This window comes from Oncorhynchus tshawytscha, linkage group LG18, assembly GCF_018296145.1.
Source record: "Oncorhynchus tshawytscha isolate Ot180627B linkage group LG18, Otsh_v2.0, whole genome shotgun sequence".
Classification (NCBI taxonomy): domain Eukaryota; kingdom Metazoa; phylum Chordata; class Actinopteri; order Salmoniformes; family Salmonidae; genus Oncorhynchus; species Oncorhynchus tshawytscha.
This window is the reverse complement of record NC_056446.1, coordinates 21,580,673-21,604,086: the sequence shown is the minus strand read 5'-3', so window position 1 is coordinate 21,604,086 and position 23,414 is coordinate 21,580,673. Positions and strand designations below refer to the sequence as shown.

Genomic DNA, 23,414 nt, shown 5'->3' with positions numbered 1-23,414 from the left:
TGCTGTTTGGGGTTTTAGGCTGGGTTTCTGTACAGCACGTTGAGATATCAGCTGATGTACGAAGGGCTATATAAAGAAATACATTTGATTTGAGACGCCATGTCACACACACTATAGTGCTTGTCCTGCAGCACCAGCCCCACCACAGCTTAGCCACCCGATGCAGCCCCCATGAGAGGAGTCAGACCTGTCTAAAAGAGAGACAGTGAATTGATGGGCATCTGTGCTGTGGGTATGGGCGAGGTTGTAGTGTTCAACATAGACACTCTACTGCTCACTGCTACTGTAACAGAGGGAGAGAGAACAATTAATAAAAGAGCGTTCAACCTATAACTAAATCAAATTAGATTTAGTTTAGAAGCAGTTGGGAATTATGTTGAATGTATTGAAACCATGTTCAGCATTAAGGAAAAGGATGGGGGACAGAACACTCTCCTTACTACTTGTTATTAGAAGAAGAAAGAAAGTGAAGAACCAGCTTCTACAGTAACTGCTCACATAACTGCCATGATGTCTACCAGCGTGTCAGTGACGGTCTGTGTGGGGAAGGCCACTATGAGTCTGTCGGGGGCCTGAGTGAGAAGGCCCGGGTCCCAGGCCTGTCAACTATTGTCCCAACATCTACTGCTGGCTCACCATCAGCCTCTGTAGGGCAGGACAAGTGATGTTGGGGTAGTCTGCTGTACTAAAGTCTAGAATGCTGAGAGGCCAAGGTAAGAAGCTGGTCTACAGAGGTAGGTGGCTGCCCCGGGTCACCCTTCAGGCCTTCGGCCTTCATGCACTCTTTGGTGAACAACTTCTTGAGGATCTTCTTCTTCTGCAGCTCAGCCTTCTCTATGGCTGAGATACTTTTGGCTGAACTCATTCAGTTTGCTCTCCGTCTCTTCCACAATGCACTCCAGGGGCTGGTACAAGTAGAAGAGGGGCAGCAGATCTGTGTCTGGACTGTCTGCAGCAAGTGGGATACCCTGGAAGGGGCTCAGTCTCTGCTTGAAGCCGTCTGAGACAGCTAGACAAGACAACACAACCAGTTAGCTACAAGGTTGTACCATACAATATTACAGCAATCATAACGCTTTGATGCCTTGAGCACTCAACTATTGTCTAGTTGTCTTCTTGGTCAGGGAATTAACAAAGTTAGACCTGTATTTACTATTGGACTGACATTTTGTGAATTAAATTATTTTTTTTCACCTTTATTTAACCAGGTAGGCAATTTGAGAACAAGTTCTCATTCACAATTGCGACCTGGCCAAGATAAAGCAAAGCAGTTCGACACCAACAACACAGAGTTACACATGGTGTAAAAAAAAACATAGTCAATAATACAGTAGAAAAATAAGTCTATATACAATGTCAGCAAATGAGGTGAGATAAGGGAGGTAAAGGCAACAAGAAAAAAAGGCCATGGTGGCGAAGTAAATACAATATAGCAAGTAAAACACTGGAATGGTAGATTTGCAGTGGAAGAATGTGCAAGGTAGAGAGAAATAATGGGGTGCATAGGAGCAAAATAAATACAGTAGGGGGAGAGGTAGTTGTTTGGGCTAAATTATAGATGGGCTATGTACCGGTACAGTAATCTGTGAGCTGCTCTGACAGCTGGTGCTTAAAGCTAGTGAGGAAGATAAGTGTTTCCAGTTTCAGAGATTTTTGTAGTTCGTTCCAGTCATTGGCAGCAGTGAACTGGAAGGAGAGGCGGCCAAAGGAAGAATTGGTTTTGGGGGTGACCAGAGAGATATACCTGCTGGAGCGCGTGCTACAGGTGGGTCATGACAGATGGAGGTGTTGTGATGTTGGAGGGTACTCTGTCTGTCTCTTGTGGGGGCACTACCATGGCCAGGGTTTGGAATGGAAGTTGTGGAGCCTGTTTGGGTTAGGGCAGATATTACAAAAGTATTTGGTATCAACTTATAAAAATGTGATGTTAATACAAATACATATCTCTAGTAGTACAGTAGTTGTTTGTTTATTGGTAAACCAGCAGTCCCTACCTGAGAGGTGTCATGGGAGGGGGATGAGAGCTGAGATGCAGTAGGTTTGGCACAGGGACCAAAAGGATGGGGTAGTCAAGGAGGTAGGACACCACGATGGTGTGACCATCCTTAGTTCCTCTTCGCTCTCCTTTCCTTCCTTCTCCTACTCGTCGCTGCTTCCGATTCTAAGATCTTGCTCATGTCTATCTTCCAACTGTCAGGGACCACCTTGATTTTGAGAAAATAACATCCAACCCGGAGATTAGCCAGATCAATTGTATCTCAATTCAGTTAAATAAGACATTTGAGTTCTCCATAAGAATGCCCATTCAGTTCCTGAACTAAGTGGAATTGTGAGTGCAGAGCTCCCTTAGTGAGCCATCCTTCCCTTTCCTTGATGAGAACTCGGGCTTAGAGACGCTGTCCATGTTCACTTCCACTTTTGCCACAGTGTGACAAAAAAAACACTATCTAAATGCATGTGCATTCAGCAAAACATTTGACCAATTGTGAGAAGACTGTATTAGTAAAAAAACATGCATATTTACATTTCCCTTGGCTATAACATGTATGACAGGGCAAAAACCAAAACATATATAATATTTGTAAAATAAACCCGATGGGCCCTGGTAAAACAATTATGTAATATAAAGGGAATGTGGTGCCATTCAGGAAGCACACCCACATTGTGTGAACAACTCATGCAAAAAATAAAATACTGTATTGACATGAACTGTGTTTCGCAGAGATGAGGCCAGGCCAAAAGGTTAGAAGTCTCACCAGGTCAGCGCCCGTCTGCAGCAGCACGTCAGCCACGTCCTGTGTGTCCATTCTCTCAGGCGTACGTCAGTGCTGTGTCTCCCGTCGCATGGACATTGGCTCCGGAGTACAAGAACACAGGTGTAAATTCCACCCCGAGTGTTGTGTCTGTGTGTGATCTGGATAAAAAATAAACAACTTGAGGAACTGTTGGTTTTGGTGATAGCCAAGTGAATTTCCATAATGTATGAAGCGAGGATGAGCCAATCTCAAATAGAGGTTGGTAGAGTTTGGTTTGGGAGAACCAAACAGAGAGGCTGTCCAGTTAGGAGAGTTTCTGCTCACCTGCAGCCAGCAGGTATTTGACTAGCTCCAAGTGTCCCTCTATGAGAAGTGTTGAGCAGCCCAGCTTGAAGTTGGCCCCGGGAGGGCCGTCTCCTGGATCCCCTCTTGAGTGTTGATGTTGGTACCTGCAGACAACAGACTAACACTCTTAGTAAAAAAGGTGCTATCTAGAACCTAAAAGGGTTCTTTGGTTGTTCCCATAGGAGAACCCTTTGAATTAGAGTTCGACCGATTTAATCGGAATGGCCGATTTAATTAGGGCCGATTTCAAGTTTTCATAACAATCAGAAATCTGTATTTTTGGGCTCCGATTTGCCTATTTTTTAAATGTATTTATTTGAACCTTTATTTAACTAATCAAGTCAGTTATTAAAGAACACATTCTTATTTTCAATGACGGCCTAGGAACGGTGGGTTTACTGCCTCGTTCAGGGGCAGAACGACAGGTTTTCATATTGTCAGCTCGGGGGATCCAATTTTGCAACCTTACAGTTAACTAGTCCAACGCATTAACGACCTGCCTCTCCCTCATTGCACTCTACAAGGAGACTGCCGGTTATGCGAATGCAGTAAGCCAAGGTAAGTTGCTAGCTAGCATTAAACTTATCTTATAAAAAACAATCAATCATAATCACTAGTTAACTACACATGGATGATGATATTATCTAGCGTGTCCTGCGTTGCATATAATCTGACTGAGCATACAAGCATACAAGTATCTAAGTATCTGACTGAGCGGTGGTAAGCAGAAGCAGGCACGTAAACATTCATTCAAACAGCACTTTTGTGTGTTTTGCCAGCAGCTCTTCGTTGTGCGTCAAGCATTGCGCTGTTTATGACTTCAAGCCTAATAACTCCCGAGATGAGGCTGGTTTAACCAAAGTGAAATGGCTAGCTAGTTAGCGCGCGCTGATAGCATTTCAAACGTCACTCGCTCTGAGCCTTCTAGTAGTTGTTCCCCTTGCTCTGCATGGGTAATGCTGCTTTGATGGTGGCTGTTGTCGATGTGTTGCTGGTTCGAGCCCAGGGAGGAGCGAGGAGAGGGACGGAAGCTATACTGTTACACTGGCAATACTAAAGTGCCTATAAGAACATCCAAATGAAATACAAATGGTATAGAGGGAAATAGTCCTATAATTTCTATAATAACTACAACCGAAAACTTCTTACCTGGGAATATTGAAGACTCATGTTAAAAGGAACCACCAGCTTTCATGTGTTCTCATGTTCTTAGCAAGGAACTGAAACGTTAGCTTTCTTACATAGCACATATTGCACTTTTATTTCGCCAACACTTTGTTTTTGCATTATTTAAACCAAATTGAACATGTTTCATTATTTACTTGAGGCTAAATTGATTTTATTGATGTATTATATTAAGTTAAAATAAGTGTTCATTCAGTATTGTTGTAATTGTCATTATTACAAATAAATAAATTGGCCGATTTAATCGGTATCAGATTTTTTTGGCCCTCCAATAATCGGTATCGGCGTTGAAAAATCATAATCGGCCTACCTCTACTTTGAATATCCTTTTTTGGTTCCATGTAGAACCCTTTCCACAGAGGGTTTTACATGGAATGCAAAAGGGTTCTACTTGGAACTCTTTCAGAATCCTTTTTTCTAAGAGTGTACAGAGGAAGGCTGGAAGATGGCTTGGCTGGGAACACACTTACTAAAGGGCTACTAATTTATTCACACTGTTGGCTATTGAAAAATGATTTCAATTTGTTTTGGAACAGCCAGCTTGTTCCTATTGCATCAACTCAGTAAGGTAATGAGCTTAAAACTTAATATAATCACTTGATCATTTTGTTTTCAAAAGAGGGGTTTTGTATTTTGCCTCAACAATGAGCTTGGGCGGTCAATATGATTGTGAAATCTCTAAACAGAATAACTAGTTTAATTTAAACCCAGAGAGAGAGAGAGCCCATACCTTGTGCCAAAAATAGCGCCACCATGTCCTCTTGCCCCTCTCATGCAGCCTCTGAGTGGGGTGTATCCCTCATTATTGACCTCCTCCAGGTTGGCACCCCTCTCAATCAGCAGGGCAGCCACCTCGGTCTGTCCCCTTCAGCGTCAGGATAACAGAGTTGATCTCTAGTCCTCTGTGTTACAGATGAGCTAGCATGTAAGCCCGTAAGAACAAATACAATTCGATAGCTTCATTGGGAGTAGTGGGTAGAGGCAGATTTGTTCTCTGCCATTGCAAGGCATGAAATGTCAAAAACAGTCTCATGACAATGGTATGGACCTCTGAAAGCATTCCTCTCTACAAGCCTGTATTTGTTGTTGAGAGAGTCCTTTCAGGTGATCCCTGGCCCCATTCAGCTGTGGAAGGCTGTACATAAGCAGTGGACAGCCATGCGGAGCTACAGCGTATCTGCAGGGGCGGATTCTGTGAGTGCTAGAGGTGAACAACATGCTGCAATTCTTCCTATAAGATAAAAAACAAGTACAATAATTTGGTTAGTCACAATCTTTCATTAAATGTACATTTCCTGCCTTAGTTACGGGTAAACTGTGATGGTTAGTTGTGAACTCAACCTATAATTTTGACATGAGTATAGCTCTGCAGATACTAGAATCTGAAGAATCTCAAATATAAAATATATTTGGATTTGTTTAACACTTTTTTGGTTACTACATGATTCCCTGTGTTATTTCATAGTTTTGATGTCTTCACTATTATTCTACAATGCAGAAAATAGTAAAAATAAAGAAATGCCCTGGAATGAGTAGGTGTGTCCAAACTTTTGACTGGTTCAGTTATTCTATCATTGCCTTGCCAAACAATAGTAATGTTATGTGGTAATACAACATGTTGTAATTAGTAAGCTAGGTTTCGTCCCCTTGCTTGTCAACTCGTCAGACGTCTTTATACGTCATCAGAACCTAATTTGAGGGGAGAGGGTGTGTCTTTTACGTGTTTGGAATGCAGCCCGTATTTTGGCTAAGGTAATACGACATCCGGGAATTTTTGGCATACTAACTATATACATACTGTGACCAATAAGCATACTAAATACTCAATGTACGTTAGTATGAGTATACGAACACAGATCTCGTTTTTCCCCCCGAGTTCCAAGTTGTCTTGAAAGCGCAACTGTATACACTACAGTATCACCATGATATATGGGAGCTATACAAAGCAGACGGACCGTTAGAGCTACTACGTCAACATATCCACAGATTTGTATAACTAAACCAAGATAGACCACACCCTTTCGTTTCCAATGCGAACAAATCATCATATGCTGAGAGGCCAAGGTAGCAAGATCATATTTGCCTGTTCGAACATTCATCTCCATATTTCCGTGAATTCGAATTTTCACTCCTGAACAACGTGATTTTTAAAATATTTTGGCAAATGGCAAAGTCTAAAACTCTGTCCACAGATTTTAGTTTTGGGAACAGAAAACTGTATTGAGATCAAATGTTTCATTTTCTCCCACTGCTGGCCACTGGGCTTCTTCTCAATACTAAATTTGGTAGTGAACGGAAACGCCAAGCGGATGCTTCACATTTATACATCAGGTAAAATATATATATCATTGTTCTATCTGTGACATACCTGTTACGGAAGCGGTAAATCGAAAACGGCTGCCATCAGGAAATAGATCTCGGGAACCGGACCGGCTAAATGGAGAACAGCGCAGGGGACACTGTACAACAACGCCACGATGATACACAAAGTAATTTATCCAGCGACATGGAAGACATCTGCGTGTTCTGTATGATTGCTGAAAACCAAGACAAGGACACAGAAATTGTTAAACAGGTAATAATATATCGTGGGGATGGGCTCGTACGCAAGCATTTCGCGGTCAAGTCAGGGTTCGGGTCTAAAAGCACTGTTTCGGCTGCTGCTACAGTTTTGCTTCGGTACTGTAGTTATCTGACGCAATTTCCATAAACGTCCACATAGAGATGTGAAAGTTCTTAATAAGACACACTAGATATCATCTTTGTGCACAAAACATTAATTTAATTCTTCAAATAAAAACGTTTTCATCACACAGCCGAAGATAATAACAATTTATATTTTATATACATCCAACAGAGTACTACAGTAGGAGTCATAATACTGTAACGACCCTGGGTTTATAATCGCGGAAAACGACTCTGCCGCACGAGCATGCTTTTGCGGCACAGTCGATAGCGCGCTGGATCTCGGGCTAGAAGATCGAGGGTTCGAGCCCTGCTCCCTGCTGTTTCATTACAATACCCATAACACTTAGAGGTCAAACAAAGAAATGGTTCCCATTGTTTCTCCACCATCCATTTTTCCCACAGACCTCGTTTTAAAATGATGGAAAGAACAATTGGAACCGTTTATCTGTCTGACTGCTATGTTTTGTGGCTATTATGAGTGGAGGTGCCATGTTTTTGGATGACGTGATGACATTGTCACTGAACCCTGTGTGATGTTGGTCAGTATCAGAGTGACCGTTAGGAAAATGTGGCCCACTGTGCTCAGAATGGCAGAAATCACATTTAGTTTATGGTAATTTATCTTAACAGAACATGCAACTCTGATGTAACAGCATTCGTCATTCTTACTGAATTCAGATGAGCAATTTGAAGATGTTAGAATACATATGCGGCGCGTCCATAAGGCTCGGGAAGCTTTCCCCGGAAGTGAATTGAATTGCCAAAATGATATAGCCTAAATAGCTTACTCCTGTCTATACTAGAGGTCGGCCGATTATGATCTTTCAACGCCGATACCGATTATTGGAGGACCAAAAAAAGCCAATAACGATTAATCGGCATATATATTTATTTATCAGTTGAAGTTGAAAGTTTACATACACCTTAGCCAAATACATTTAAACTCAGTTTTTCACAATTCCTGACATTTAATCCCAGTACAAATTCCCTGTTTTAGGTCATTTAGGATCACCATGTTTTTTTAAAGAATGTGAAATGTCAGAATAATAGTAGAGAATGATTTAATTCAGCTTTTATTTCTTTCATCACATTCCCAGTGGGTCAGAAGTTTACATACACTCAATTAGTATTTGGTAGCATTGCCTTTAAATTGTTTAACTTGGGTCAAACGTTTCGGGTAGCCTTCCACAAGCTTCCCACAATAAGTTGGGTGAATTTTGTCCCATTCCTCCTGACAGAGCTGGTGTAACTGAATCAGGTTTGTAGTCCTCCTTGCTCACACACACTTTTTCAGTTCTGCCCACAAATTTTCTATGGGATTGAGGTCAGGGCTTTGTGATGGCCATTCCAATACCTTGACTTTGTTATCCTTAAGCCAATTTGCCACAACTTTGGAAGTATGCTTGGGGTCATTGTCCATTTGGAAGACCCATTTGCGACCCAGCTGTAACTTCCTGACTGATGTCTTGAGATGTTGCTTCAATATATCCACATAATTTTCTTATATTTTGTGTAGTGCACCAGTCCCTCCTGCAGCAAAGAACCCCCACAACATGATGCTGCCACCCCCGTGCTTCACAGTTGGGATGGTGTTCTTCGGCTTGCAAGCCTCCCCCTTTTTCCTCCAAACATAAGGATGGTCATTATGGCCAAACAGTTCTATTTCTGTTTAATCAGACCAGAGGACATTTCTCCAAGAAGTACGATCTTTGTCCCCATGTGCAGTTGCAAACCGTAGTCTGGCTTTTTATGGCGGTTTTGGAGCAGTGGCTTCTTCCTTGCTGAGCGGCCTTTCAGGTTATGTCGACATAGGACTCGTTTTACTGTGGATATAGATACTTTTGTACCTGTTTCCTCCAGCACCTTCACAAGGTCTTATGCTGTTGTTCTGGGATTGATTTGCACTTTTCGTACCAAAATACGTTCATCACTAGGAGACAGAACGCATCTCCTTCCTGAGCAGTATGACGGCTGCGTGGTCCCATGGTGTTTATACTTGCGTACTGTTGTTTGTACAGATGAACGTGGTACATTCAGGCATTTGGAAATTGCTCCCAAGGATGAACCAGACTTGTGGAGGTCTACAACTCTTTTTCTGAGGTCTTGGCTGATTTCTTTTGATTTTCCCATGATGTCATGCAAAGAGGCCCTGAGTCTGAAGGTAGGCCTTGAAATACATCCACATGTACACCTCCAATTGACTCAAATGATGTCAATTAGCCTATCAGAAGCTTCTAAAGCCATGACATAATTTTCTGGAATTTTCCAAGCTGTTTAAAGGCACAGTCAATTTAGTATATGTAAACTTCTGACCCATTGGAATTGTGATACAGTGAAATAATCTGTCTGTAAACAATTGTTAGAAAAATGAATTGTGTCATGCACAAAGTAGATGTCTTAACCGACTTGCCAAAACTATAGTTTGTTAACAAGAAATTTGTGGAGTGGTTGAAAAATGAGTTTTAATGACTTCAACCTAAGTGTATGTAAACTTCCCACTTCAAATGTATATATATATTTATTTGTTTGTAATAATGACAATTACAACAATACTGAATGAACAATGAACACTTATTTTAATATAATACATAAATAACATCTATTTAGTCTCTTATAACTAATGAAACATGCTCAATTTGGTTTAAATAATGCAAAAACACAGTTTTGGAGAAGAAAGTAAAAGTGCAATATGTGCCATTAAAAAAGCTAACGTTTAAGTTCCTTGCTCAGAACATGAGAACATATGAAAGCTGGCGGTTCAATATTCCCAGTTCTTCAATATTCCCAGTTGTAGTTATTATAGGAATTATGACGCGTCATCTATTTCTCTGTATACCATTTGTATTTCATATACCTTTGACTATTGGATGTTCTAGTAGGCACTTTAGTATTGCCAGCTTAATCTCAGGAGTTGATAGGCTTGAAATCATAACCAGTGCTGTGAATCAAGCATTGCTAAGAGCTGCTGGCAAACGCAGTAAAGTTTGAATGAATGCTTACAAGCCTGTTGCCGCCTACCACCGCTCAGTCAGACTGCTCTATCAAATATGAAATCGTATACTTAATTCTAATATAATAAACACAGAAATACAAGCCTTTGGTCATTAATTTGTTAAAATCTGGAAACGATCATTTAGAAAACAAAACGTTTATTCTTTCAGTGAAATACGGAACCGTTCCGTATTTTATCAAACGGGTGGCACCCCTAAGTCAAAATATTGCTGTTACACATTGCACAACCTTCAATGTTATGTCGTAATTATATAAGATTCTGGCAAATTAGTTCGCAATGAGCCAGGCGGCCCAAACTGTTGCATATACCATGACTCTGTGTGCAATGAACGCAAGAGAAGTGGCACGATTTCCCTAGTTAATATTGCCTGCTAACATGAATTTCTTTTAACTAAATATGCAGGTTTAAAAATATATACTTCTGTGATTTTAAGAAAGGCATTGATGTTTATGGTTAGGTACATTCGTGCAGCGATTGTGCTTTTTTTTTGCAAATGAGCTTTAGTTAAATCATCCCCCGTTTGGCGAAGTAGGCTGTGATTTAATGATAAATTTACAGGCACCGCATTGATTATATGCAACGCAGGACAAGCTAGTTAACTACACATGGTTGATGATATTACTAGGTTAACTAGTGATTATGTGAAGATGGATTGTTTTTTATAAGAAAAATGTAATGCTAGCTAGCAACTTAACTTGGCTCCTTGCTGCACTCGCGTAACAGGTGGTCAGCCTGCCACGCAGTTTCATCGTGGGATGCAATGTAATTGGCCATAATCGGAATAAAAAAATACCGATTACTGATTGTTATGAAAACTATAAATCGGCCCTAATTATTTGTCTATGCCGATTAATCGATCGACCTCTAGTCTATACAGAAATAAATACAATCATTAAAAATAGGCTAATACACCAGAAAGCATGAGTTGTAGTAATGATGATCATTAGCTTCTTTTTTTTCTTTTTTTACTGTGGATTGTTTTAAATTCGGATTGCTCCTACATTCGGAAGGGGCAATTTGTGCAAAGCGCATGGCAAATACCAAATAGATTATTGTTGAGTTGTGACTGTCAGTGAAAAGCAGAGAGACCCAGCCAGGCTCATCTCAATATTTAAAAATACAATCACGTGAAAAACATTTGGAAAGCGAAAAGGCTATTGCTGTAGCTAGAAGACAATGTAAAGGCCCCAATCTGCCTTTTTAATTCTAAAAATTCTCAACTGAATTGAGCTAAAAGTAGCCTATCGTATTTGCACCCACGGACAATATCTGCCATATCCCTGTTGAGTGTGCATATTGATTGTCTTTATCATTGGGTAAGTCAGTGCCACTTTTGTTTGTTTTTGGACAATATTTTCCTCCTCCAGATTAGATGGACGTCATATTGTATTTGCGTCTTCCCTTTTAATAGGCCCAGAGTAGACTACCCTGTAATGTTTGTTGCATTAAAAAAACATTCTGCTAATATTTCTAGTCATATAAAATGTAATAGAATTGCATGTAATGTGTTTTCCTGTGATATAGCCCAGGCCTTCTCTACGCCACTACACCCTGCATTGAACAATATTGTTTTGCAAACAGTGATTGAGTTATATTATTAACCTAAATTCTGATTATTCAATCTAGTCATCACATTAGGAATAATAGGCTATCTTACATATGTCTGAAAATGTGAGGATGCATGGAATGCTTTATTATGAAGGTGCATTTTTATGGTGAAAATGAGCTTCCCCAAACTTGAAACCCATGCACCGCACATGTTAGAATAACTGTCCACATGGACTTTTCCTCAGCCAACAAGACAAGTAATGAACAGCAAAATCACTAGGCTATGTCAATCTACTATCCCCCATTGTACTATCCCCCTATTCTATTGGTCAACTTGTCATTTTGTGCAAGAAATAAATGGCCTTTTCCAAATCCAAGCAGACTCTGGGACATTTGTGGGATGATAGACCCCAAATTCATACAATCAGTAAGCCTAGGCTACCCCCCACCCAAAAAACAACAACAACTTAAAAAAGCAATGGTGATCATGCAACAGATCAGAACGTTTAGCTTAAAATGTTGATATTATTCATTCACATTATAAGCACAGCAATGCACACAAGGCAGTAGGCTATGTAGGAATGTTCGTTCCATACTGCAATTAGCAGGAAAACACCATTGTGAAAAGTGCACTGCACATGCGAGCGGTTTCATGTGACAGAGATGAAAATATCTGTTAGAAAGAGTGGAGATTTGAAGATTCAAAAACTAGCATGGGTTGCTAATATGACTAGGATTGTGCCTTTGGCTACTGGACAGTGAAAGACAGTTGAAAACCAATAGAACATGAGAGAAATGGGCTTCTGGTTTTAATGGCATATGGAAGTCTTTATAAAAGAATTGCCTCCACGTTTCTATGGTCAGATTTTGGCTACGCTACTTTGATGCAGGTAAGACTTGCCTCATCATATGATGTAAAACGTTCAGATTTCAACAGTTACGTAGGCCTATATGTTTTATAAATGCATACTGCCTCCTGTTCATTGCAAAGTGGTGTGTGATGTGCTGATGCCTGTCTACCGTTGCCTGTGCACTTGGCGAATGGGAAGGGCACTTCAATTACCATTTGAGAAATAAAAATAGTAGTTATTTTAATTGTGGCCATCAAGACTGTTTTTAATAAACGAAACGATTGCGTTTAGAATTGTTGTGCAATGATTAGGATTATAAAATAATATGTTTCAATCCAGAAGCAACAAATAAGCTTTTTGAGGAGATGTAGCAGCAGCTCTTGTGCTGTCTGGTAGATTTTCTGCTCAAAGTAGGCTCTATCTGTATGCTGTGTGCGTGTGATATATAAGATGCATAACGACTAACAAAAATACACACGCACCAATTTAATTCCCCTAAATTGTGCAAAATAACCTGTGGACCGATAAGCATGACCGGTCAAATGCATTTATATTGACTGGTATTTACATCAATGAAGAGGCTAAAAAGCATTATTTTGCATAGGGATTTTTTTTCCTTCTCGCTGACAATTCACCGCTACCAATTGTATTTATTGGCTTTTCATTTTTTGGGGGAGGGGCAAAAGCTATTACCTGGCTAACGGAAAACCTGACCCAAAATTTAGAACAGTGTTTAGTGGTAACTTCTTCCTACTCCATTGAAGGTCTCCATTTCTTTTGTTAATCTTCTTTACAGGATTCTGAACTAGTCTGCTTTCGGGACATTAACCCCGCTGCACCACATCACTACCTGGTTGTGCCAAAAAAACATATAGTGAGCTGCTTTTCTCTCTTTAAGGAGCACGTAAAGCTAGGTGAGGAATGATTAATCCAATAACTAACGTTACATGAAATACTGTTAATTTCTGATATGCATATACACAGTTGAATGTTAATTGATTATTTATTTGTTTATGTGGCAGTTGAGAGGATGGCTGAGATGGGGAGGGCTGTGTTGCAGGAAAATGGCATTGCCAATCCAAATGACATCAGGTATAAAGTATCCTGTGTTTGCATGTGTGTGTGAAAGAGAGAGACCAATCATGTCAACATGTATGTTCATGCTTGTATTTGTATGTCGCTGGTCTGGTAGGTTCAGTGATCTTGTCTGTCCATCTACAGGATGGGGTTCCACAGACCTCCATATATCTCTGTACCTCACCTCCACCTCCATGTCCTCGCCCCGACAAGTGAGATCACTGACGACATGGCACACAAGTTCACACCAGGCACAATGAGGTTCGCCACAGTGAGTGCAAATTTTGACACACTCAGAGCAGATACAGTAGGATATACACACACAGTGACATACAGTATATACTGAACAAATATATAGATGCAACATGCAATAATTTCAACAATTTTACTGAGTTACAGTTCATATAAGGAAATCAGTCAATTAAAATAAATTCATTAGGCACTAATCAATGGGTTTCACATGACTGAGCAGGGGCGCAGCCATGGGTGGCCCTGGCAGTGCATAGGCTCACCCACTTGGCAGCCAGGCACACCCATTGGTGAACCAGGCCCAGCCAATCTGAATGAGTCTTTCCCAACAAAAGGGCGTTATTACAGACAGAAGTACTCCTCAGTTTCATTAGATGTCCGGGTGTCAGATCTCAGACGATCCCGCAAGTAACAAAGCCGGATGTGGAGTTCCTGGGTTGGCATGGTTACAAGTTGTTTGCAGTTGTGAGGCTGGTTGGACGTACTGCCAAATTCTCTAAACAACATTGGAGGAAGCTTATGATAGAGAAATGAACAAGCTTTTTGTGCGTATGGAATATTTCTGGGATCTTTTATTTCAGCTCATGAAAAATGGGACCAACACATGTTGTGTTTATATTTTTGTTCAGTATAGTTGCAGAACACACTTTCATATACAGGTACACATACATAATGTGTCTTCAATTAGTGTAAAATGTAAATTTCCTGCAGGAGGATTTATTGCGCAGGACCCTGGTCAGTGGAGTGGATCCAGATCATTATCTGATGCTTACATGCAACAGTGGGAGAGGGCTCTCTGAATGAGGGGCAGCCTGTCTGCGGGGTCAGAGATGTGAGAATGGGAGAATTTAGCGAAAAGGGCTAAAACCATACTTTTTTAATGGATAAGTTGAGTTATTTAGGGTCCTAAACTCACAATTATGAAAACATAGTATAGTCTATCAAAGATTATCAATAAATTTGTATATTAAGACATCTGCTCCATTTATTTTTTTACTCTGAAGTTCACTTCATAATGAATACTGTGATTTATACAAGTTATAAAGCCCCAGTGCAGTCGAAAATGGGATTTTCCTGTGTTTTATATATTTCCACACTAAGAGGTTGGAATAATACTGTGTAATTGTGAAAATTATGATAATGCCATTTTAGTGTAAGAGCTGTTTGAAAAGACCCCCTGAACTGTCAGCCTGTTTTGGTGAGATGGATTTTTGGCCTGCCTGGTGGTAAATTAGTTAAAAAACCAATAAGAAAAGAGTTCCAAACCTCTCTTCCAATAATAGCTAATATTCAGTTTTCCCCTTTCCGATCAGAACACTCCTAGACAGTACTAGAGGTGCTTAACTGATTTGATATTGAGATAAAAACAGCGGCATTAGACCTTTAAGGATAGGGCCACTAGAGTTGACTGCACCAACCAGTTTATCTACACAGGTTGACAAAATACCAGGTAGGTTAAAGTTCCCGGAAAGACATCATGATTTCCATATAAAATAGCCTTTTGTTTGGTTAATGTAACAGCATCAATATATACAAAATGCTTTTATAATTTAGCTAGTGAGCTAAAAGGGAATTGTCATTACTGTTTAATCAATGCTAGCTAGTTAATTTTGGACAATTTCATAAAAATATATATATATTTACTGCCAGACTATGTTCATAAACCAAATATATATATATATTTTGTATATACTGTATACAAGGTGACCTGGGCCACCCTGACCTTGTACCCCACCAAAATAAACTTCTCTGGACTTCTCTGGATTTTGCTCTGGGGAAGCAATGCATCTTTTAAAACGGGAAGAAAAAAACAAAGCAACTTCATACAGCATCGGCACCAACTGATTGTTGAATATGTACACATGGAACAAATCACAATTTCAAAAACCCATCAAACAGCTGCATTCATTAAGGTCTGGAATAAATTACTAGCCCATATGAATCTCATCTCCAACTGATTGTTACGCTCCCCAGTTTCTGTGTTATAGCTTGTGTATTGGAGTGTGTGTTTCAGGAGATGGCTTCCTGAATTCTCCACAAGCAGCTGATTGGTCAACTCCATGGCAAATTGGAGAGCTGACCCCGCCCCCTTGTGAAGACACAGCTGTCTCCAATTACCCATTCCTTCTGAAGCTATATAAAAGCCAGTATTCTGTTCAGAAGAGAGATCATTGCTGAGAGAGGAGATTGCAGAAAGATCATTGCTGAGAGAGGAGATTGCAGAAAGATCATTGCTGAGAGAGGAGGCTGATGGCTGAGGGTGATATACTGTGTTGGTTGTTCTCAGAGGGAGATGATTAGTGTGTCCTGTATTGGTTGAGTGAGAGAGCTGATTGGTTATGTCTGTGTGTCAATAGGATGCAGTGTTTTGGTTATTGAAATTGTTTGTGTTATTCTGTTTCATTTGTTCCCAGGGGGAAGGCACCTAGGGACTGCTTAGGCAAGAGGCCCGCGGGTATACATATACCCGTAGTATATTCACTGTCTAGGCACACTAGGTAAGACCTTGGCGGACCACCCCCTTGTATTTTGGTTAGCGCGCCATGTGGTACTAAGATGGGTAGGCAGGTTATATAGGAGAAGGGGGGGGGGATTTGACATTTACTTTCTTTGCTTTGGTTCCGTCCAGCCCCTTTTCTCCATATTACAGTGTGACGGAATAAATTCCTTGTAAACGGTACCACATTCTACCTTTTTGTCTTCCTTACTCGCACCTACAGTCCATACCATTCACGGGGAGTTGTGTTGTAGCAGGGTGTTGTGTTCCCTCTTCATAGAGGCGTGCGTAACATAATGGGGGCTCATCCGGGATCATTAAACCCACCCCACCCTGCTGCTCTGAGCTCTCTGGTTAGTAATTGAGGTGTGACGGTAGGTTGTGAGTTTGGATGATTTGTTTAGTTTATGTGTGTCCAGTAGATTGCTGTGTACAAGATGGCTGCCTCAGCCATCCATGTTTTTTGAAGCGCCCTCTATTGATTGTTTGGATAGGTTTCGTAAAGTAGACCTTTATAGCTATAGCTGACCATTATGGATTTGTTATCCCTGAGAAAGCCCTAAAGGCTGAGCTTGTGGTGCTAGTCAGGGAGGGTTTAGTGAGATAGCGAATTCTCTCATTGCAAGGAGAGGAGACGGGTAGACCTTCCGATGCCAAGTCAGAGGACAGGGCGGAGGAAGGGGTTGCTCGTACCCCCTTTACCCTGCCCAGATTTGACCCTTTATCTTCTGCTTCAGGTCGTTCAGACGGGACCGCTAGGCTGAAGGTGATGCTGGTGCGTTTAGAAATGGAGCAAAAAGAGAGAGAGACGGATGAATTTTGAAATGAGGAAAATAGAAGCTGAGGAGGTGAGGAAGGAAGGAGGTGAGGATGCGACAACTAGAGCTAGATGCTGGCTCCAGTGCAACTCTACAAACTGCTTATCATCAAGTCCACTTTGATGTAAGTAGAAATATTGCATTAGTCCCTCCATTTCGAGAGTCGGAAGTTGATGCCTATTTCTATGCGTTTGAGCATTTGGCCGCTGTGCTGCATTGGCCACTCGAGGTTTGGCCGCTCCTGTTACAATGTAACTTGTCTGGGAAAGCTCAGGAAGTAGTAGCTGCTCTCTCCCTGGAAGATGGTTTACACTACGATACAGTTAAAACTACCGTGTTGCGGGCTTATGAGTTGGTGCCTGAAGCTTATAGGCAGCGCTTCAGGAACCACAAGAAAACATCTCACCGGACGTTTGTTGAGTTTGCTAGAGACAAAGTCTCTATTTAATTGCTGGTGTTCAGCCAGCAAAGCTAACACCTTTGCTGATAATTGTGAGTTAATGCTGTTGGAAGACTTTAAAAGCAACCTCCCAGATAGAATTGTAGTTCATTTAAATGAACAGAAAGTGGTGACATTGGCCCAAGCAGCAGTGTTGGCAGATGAGTACTCCTTGACACACAAGACTGTCTTTGGTGCACCTCGTTTTGAAGGCCGGACGATTACGTCATCAGTTCCTCGTTCAGGTCGCTTCTCCTCTGACAACCCTAAGCCTTTTCATGAGATCCGTGAATGTTTTTACTGTCACCAAAAGGGTCACGGGATTCCAGACTGCCCGGCTTTTAAAAATAAACTGAAAATAAAATGAAAAGTTTGGGTTTAGTCAAGTCTTTGGCTCGTCCGTTGGCCCGAGGTATTGATGCAGCATTTGAGAAACCGGATCTGGTCTATGCTCCGTTTATCTCTGCTGGTTGTGTTTCCTTAACTGGAGAACAAGCTGATCAAAAGCCTATCCAAATCTTACGAGACACCGGGGCGGCGCAGTCAGTAATCAGCTTGTTCTGATCAGTAATCGTTACTGATGCTTTACCCTGGTCTCTTGAAACGTATTGTGGCTCGTACGTCATATTACAGGGGATAGAGACCGTACCTGTACCATTACACTGGGTCCACTTACTGTCAGACTTGGTATCAGGACGTTTCCGTGTTGGTGTAGCGTCTACACTGCCAGTAAAAGGAGTCACATTGCTACTAGGAAATGATATTGCTGGTGGTAACGTCACTCCTGTGTTAGAGTTAGCAGACAACCCATAAATCAGAATTGCAGATGAGAAATTGGTTCAAGCATCTCCACATGTTTTTCCTGCTTGTGTGTTAACAGGGGCACAATCTCGCAAAGTAGGAGATGTGGTGGATTTGGCTAGTTCCATTTTTGAGAATGTTGAGGTAGAAGACAATGCGCCGAGTAGGCCTTCTGCAATGCCGACAGTTTTTACAGGAGTAAAAACTAAGGCAGTGGAACGCGAAATTGCGCCCCGATTACATGACATTCTTTTGTATGTCACCCCCGAGAAGGTAATTGAATGTCAAAAAGGAGACACCAGTCTTCGCAAGTGTTTTGCTTTGGTAATTTCCATTGAGGAAGCTGAAACTAGAGAGACCGCCTACTTTATGGAAGCAGGAGTTTTGATGTAGAAATGGGCAGCTCACTACACCGTTAATGACTGGAGTGAAGTGTGTCAAGTGGTTGTTCCTACATCGTTCCAACAGCAGGTGCTGTCACTCGCCCATGACCAGGCGTGGTCCGGACATTTGGGGATCACAAAGACATATAACCGGGTCCTTCTGCATTTTTTCTGGCCAGGTTTGAAATCTGACGTGGTCCAATTTTGTAGAACATGTCACATGTCAACTCACTGGGAAAGTGAATCAAACAGTTCCTCGAGCGCCGCTCTGCCCGATTCCTGTGGTGGGGGAGCTGTTTGAAAGAGTGATAATTGATTGTGTAGGTTCATTGCCGAAAACCAGGTCAGGTAACCAGTTCCTACTAACAATAATGTGCAGTGCTACTCGATACCCAGAGGCTATTCCTCTCCGTACTATAACGGCTAAGACTGTGGTGAAGGCACTAGTGAAGTTCTTCTCTACGTTTGGACTCCCTAAAGTAATGCAAACTGATCAGGGATCCAACTTCATGTCAAAACTGTTCTCAAATGTGTTAAAGACATTGTGTATTTCCCATCAGGTCTCCAGTCCGTATCATCCAGAGAGTCGAGGGGCTCTCGAACGCTGGCATCAGACGCTGAAGGCAATGCTACACATGTATTGCATGGATACCAGTACCGATTGGGATGAGGGGGTGCCCTTTGTCCTATTTGCTATAAGGGAAACGATACAAGAGTCCTTAGGGTTCAGCCCTGCTGACCTTGTGTTTGGACACACCCCACGGTGTCCGCTGAAAGTGTTGAAGGAGCATATCTTATCTCCTACACCCAGTAGCACCCCTAAAAATGTTTTGGATTATGTCAGTAAGATGCGGGAGAGACAGCACGCTGCCTGTGTGTTAGCCCAAAAGTCCCTCTCCTCGTCTCGTCTCAAAAACGCATGAAGTTGCATTATGACAAAAAGGCTGTTGGCCGTTCTTTTGCACCAGGTGATCAAGTTTTAGTTGTTGCCAATCCCTGGCTCATCTCTGTCGGCATGTTTTTCTGGACCATATCTGGTGGGAAAGAAACTCAGTGACACCAATTATGTGATAAAGACCCCAGATCGAAGGCGTTCTTCCCGTGTGTGTCATGTTAACATGCTGAAAGCACATTATGTACGTGACTCTCCAGACAGCTCCTCAAGTAAGCCGGTCCAGCCCGCCGTCTCCAGTGTGGCTGTGGTGGTGCTGAAGCCTGGCTGGGACCTAAAGGAGGACGGGTTGGAGTTACAGCAGTGTGACCGCCTATGTAATTCAGAGATGCTGAAAAAGTTACCCTCTCAAATGGAACATTTGGATAACGATCAAACTAAGGATCTTATCCTATTGATAAAGTTTTCTCAATGTGTTTCAGGACGTTCCAAGTCGCACGTCCATCCTGGAACATAACGTTGATGTGGGGAACGCTGCTCCTATACATCAACATCTGTACCGGGTTGCAATTCAACCCCTTCATGTAGGCTTCTCTTTCTCAGAAGTGTACCTATTTGCGTGGCATCTTGTTTGGATGACCCCTCTCCCCCACTGTTGCTTGTGGTTAATGTCATATGAATTGTAGATATTGGTTCTGTAAACTGTCTAAAATGTTATCTTTTCAATGTTGTTCAGTGTGTTAAAATTTAAAAAATAATAATAATAAAAGGTACTGCTGAGCAAAGTGCTGCTCTGTCCTCTTCAGATGAGAAGGGATCAGTCCCAAAGATAGATACCCTAATCAATGTGGATCCCACATCTTCTTTAACTAGGCAAGTCAGTTAAGAACAAATTCTTATTTTCAGTGACAGCCTAGGAACAGTGGGTTAACTGCCTTGTTCAGGGGCAGAACAACAGATTTTTACCTTGTCAGCTTGGGGATTTGATCTTGCAACCTTTCGGTTACTAGTCCAACACTCTAACCACTAGGTGACCTTCTGCTACTGTGGCTCAAGACACCAAGTCCTCCCCAGTCTTTTTAGGCATCCATCCTTTACCAGGTTTGTTGGGAATGGTGTGGAAGAACTTGACTGGCCTGCACAGAGCCCTGACCTCAACCCCATTGAACACCTTTGGGATGAATTGGAACGCTGACTGCCAGTCAGGCCTAATCGCCCAAAATCAGTGCTCGACCTCAATAATGCTCGTGGCTGAATGGAAGCAAGTACCCACAGCAATGGTCCAACATCTAGTGGAAAGCCTTCCCAGAAGAGTGGAGGCATTTTGTAAAGAGATGTTTGACGAGCAGGTGTCCACATACTTTTGGTTATGTAGTGTATGTTGTTTGAAGGTAGAGCACTTTAACTATGAGGTGATCACTTTCGTTGTTATCACTTACAGCTGATGATGCTTGTAGGTATTGAATTCCTATATCTGGCGGCTGGTCATCTGTTGCTGGGTCCTTGAATAGGCCTTGTATCAGACTCTCTGTGCCTTCCTGAACAGACACTCTTTTGGTGCTGCTGGCTTCCGGGTTGGATGCTCGCTGTGGTAAGAAGCAGTGCGGCTTGGTTGGGTTGTGTTTCGGAGGACGCATGGCTTTCAACCTTCGTCTCTCCCGAGCCCGTACGGGAGTTGTAGAGAGAAGATAGTAACTACTAACAATTGGATATTATGAAATTGGGGAGAAAAGGGAGTAAAATTAAATTTAAAAAAGACATCCAAATCTTTCCACAACATTGCACTTCTTTTATATTTGAGTAGGAGATTGCAACAGGAGCCACATACTGCTTTTGAAAACTCAAACAGTGTGACAGGTCCCGTTATCTCTTCTAAAGTCAGTGTATAGTCCGCAATAAAGACGATTTACCTTTCAAAAGGTTATGTTTGTTCCTCTTACAGTCGTACGGCAAAAATCAACATATTAAATCAGTCATTTCAGGGCCATCGTCACGCACTGTTGCACCTACGACACTAATCTAGTGAACACTAGTGATTACTCTTTTTGAACTGTCCTAGCCATCTGGCCGAAAGGCAGGACATACCTATCGGGCCGGTCCACCAGACGGTATGTTCGCTATTTCTTTGACGTTTTTGCGTCTAACTTTTGGTTTTGTACACCAGCTTCAAACAGCTGAAAATACAGTATTTTTGCTTATGGAAAATATATTTTGCAGTGGTTTAGATGGTACAATGACACTATACTTGCTTGTTTTGTCACAAACTGAAATTTGGCAAACTATTTTAATTTTTGCAACCGGGAAATGGCAGAGCAATTTATATATAGTGCATGTTGAACCACACTGCTAACCTTATGCCCAACCTTAAACTACTCAAAGAGAAAATGTTTGTAGCCAATTTTGACTTTGAGGCTGTGGAATATGACTTTGTGGCTGTGTTTTCTAGTGCAAACCCAAGGTCTGTGTGTACTGTACACCACACCCACTGAAATTACATACACTTGTTGAAAATACACCAGCAAATTCTTCTGACTGTATGCGGCTTCGCCAGAGATACTTTTAAGAGATGGGAAACTCTTCGGCATAGATACAATCGCATTAACGCCCACTCTATCCATCCATTTCCGATGGGCCGCGCTGTGCATTCTGGTTACACTCAGACAAGGCGCTCTCTCCTTCAATGAGTCTATGGGAGTAAATTGGGCGCGAACACAAAAGGCCAACATGAGCATGAATTACGTAAACAAGAAGCTCAACATTACAAATATTTTCCAGGATTTGAGATAACGAACTTGTCCTCTGTTATATCGTATAGATTTCAAATCGTGACAGTGCGTACTTTCAAGGAAAATAGGAAGGTTTCTCTACTCATACCCTGATTTACAGAATTGATTTCGTTACGAATAGCTAAACAACCACATTACGCAGCATGATAACGTGAACGCGATTGGTCGACAGTCGACAGGGCGAAGCGTTAAGTTCTCTGTACATTTCGTGCTGGGACTCTTATCCCATCTTTTTCAAACATTATTATTTTCTTTTTTTGTAAAGGTTTTTTATTTAGGAAAAACACATCCATGAAGATACAGAATGCTTAAACAACAAAAAAATCAAATACAAAACCAATCTGATGCTATGATGAGAACAGTTGTTAAATCACTCCATTTGTACCCTCATAAAAAGTAGGTTTGTTGAAAACAGCTCATAAGTAGTAGTTACCTTTTAAGAACTGGCCCGCTTCACATTAATTCACCGCTGTGTACTCAACTGTCATGTGACAGTTCCTTATTCAAAATGTGCAGCTAATAAAATAAAAAACGTTCTCAGTAGAAACCAAAATAAATTAGACAATATAGGTAGGTCAGTCAAACAACAGATCAGTGATCCAGAAAACAATTGAGTAGGCCCTCATTTACCAGAACCCACAGCGATCCTAAAAAGCCCAGTGGACTAGAGAACATTTAGAGAACGTCTCCACCATCCCTCCCTCTGTCAGGTAGAACAGTAGAAACATGATGGTGGTGATGGAAGGTTTCAGACCTTTCTGTACATTTCCCTCATTCAGACTCATCACCATTAATGGGTGGCAAAGCAGTCACAATCAAATCAACCAAAATAAGTGCAAGCATTTTCGTACTTTGTTACAGAGCAGAGCTTTGAAACTACAACTGCATTACCATTCTCTAACCAAGATACATTCCCTGTCTTTCAGGTTGTGCACAGCCCAAAGTGAGACAAAGGCCTACAGCACATGAGCCTTGCTCTTTCGAGCTCCCCACAAAAAAACTGTAAATTAAAATTTTGTTTGTTTTCAATAACAAATAAGGAGGATCAGAAAGTAAAAAACGAAAAAAACTTGGAACAGACAGGTG

General features: G+C 41.5%; 1 protein-coding gene and 1 long non-coding RNA gene across 4 annotated transcripts; one reads left to right on the top strand and one right to left on the bottom strand.

Annotated features, from left to right (window-relative positions):
* On the bottom strand, positions 1-6,782 carry LOC112217695. The gene is made up of 7 exons (XR_002948494.2): positions 6,655-6,782; positions 5,017-5,517; positions 3,081-3,205; positions 2,757-2,914; positions 1,995-2,204; positions 1,745-1,867; positions 1-1,009 (listed from the first exon to the last, which is right to left on the bottom strand). It is a non-coding gene; the product is annotated as an uncharacterized LOC112217695 (long non-coding RNA).
* Positions 6,724-23,414, top strand: LOC112217689 (histidine triad nucleotide-binding protein 3). 3 transcript variants are annotated; one of them, XM_024378154.2, is made up of 5 exons: positions 6,724-6,861; positions 13,183-13,300; positions 13,409-13,478; positions 13,608-13,734; positions 23,255-23,414. In XM_024378154.2, the coding sequence occupies exons 1-5, from the start codon at positions 6,724-6,726 to the stop codon at positions 23,273-23,275; spliced, it is 474 nt and encodes a 157-aa protein (XP_024233922.1). In that variant the 3' UTR covers positions 23,276-23,414. The 3 variants fall into 3 exon arrangements, with proteins under 3 accessions (XP_024233922.1, XP_024233921.1, XP_024233920.1); XM_024378153.2 differs by lacking the exon at positions 23,255-23,414 and adding an exon at positions 14,424-14,685 and having other exon boundaries at positions 13,608-13,724; XM_024378152.2 differs by lacking the exon at positions 23,255-23,414 and adding an exon at positions 14,424-14,685.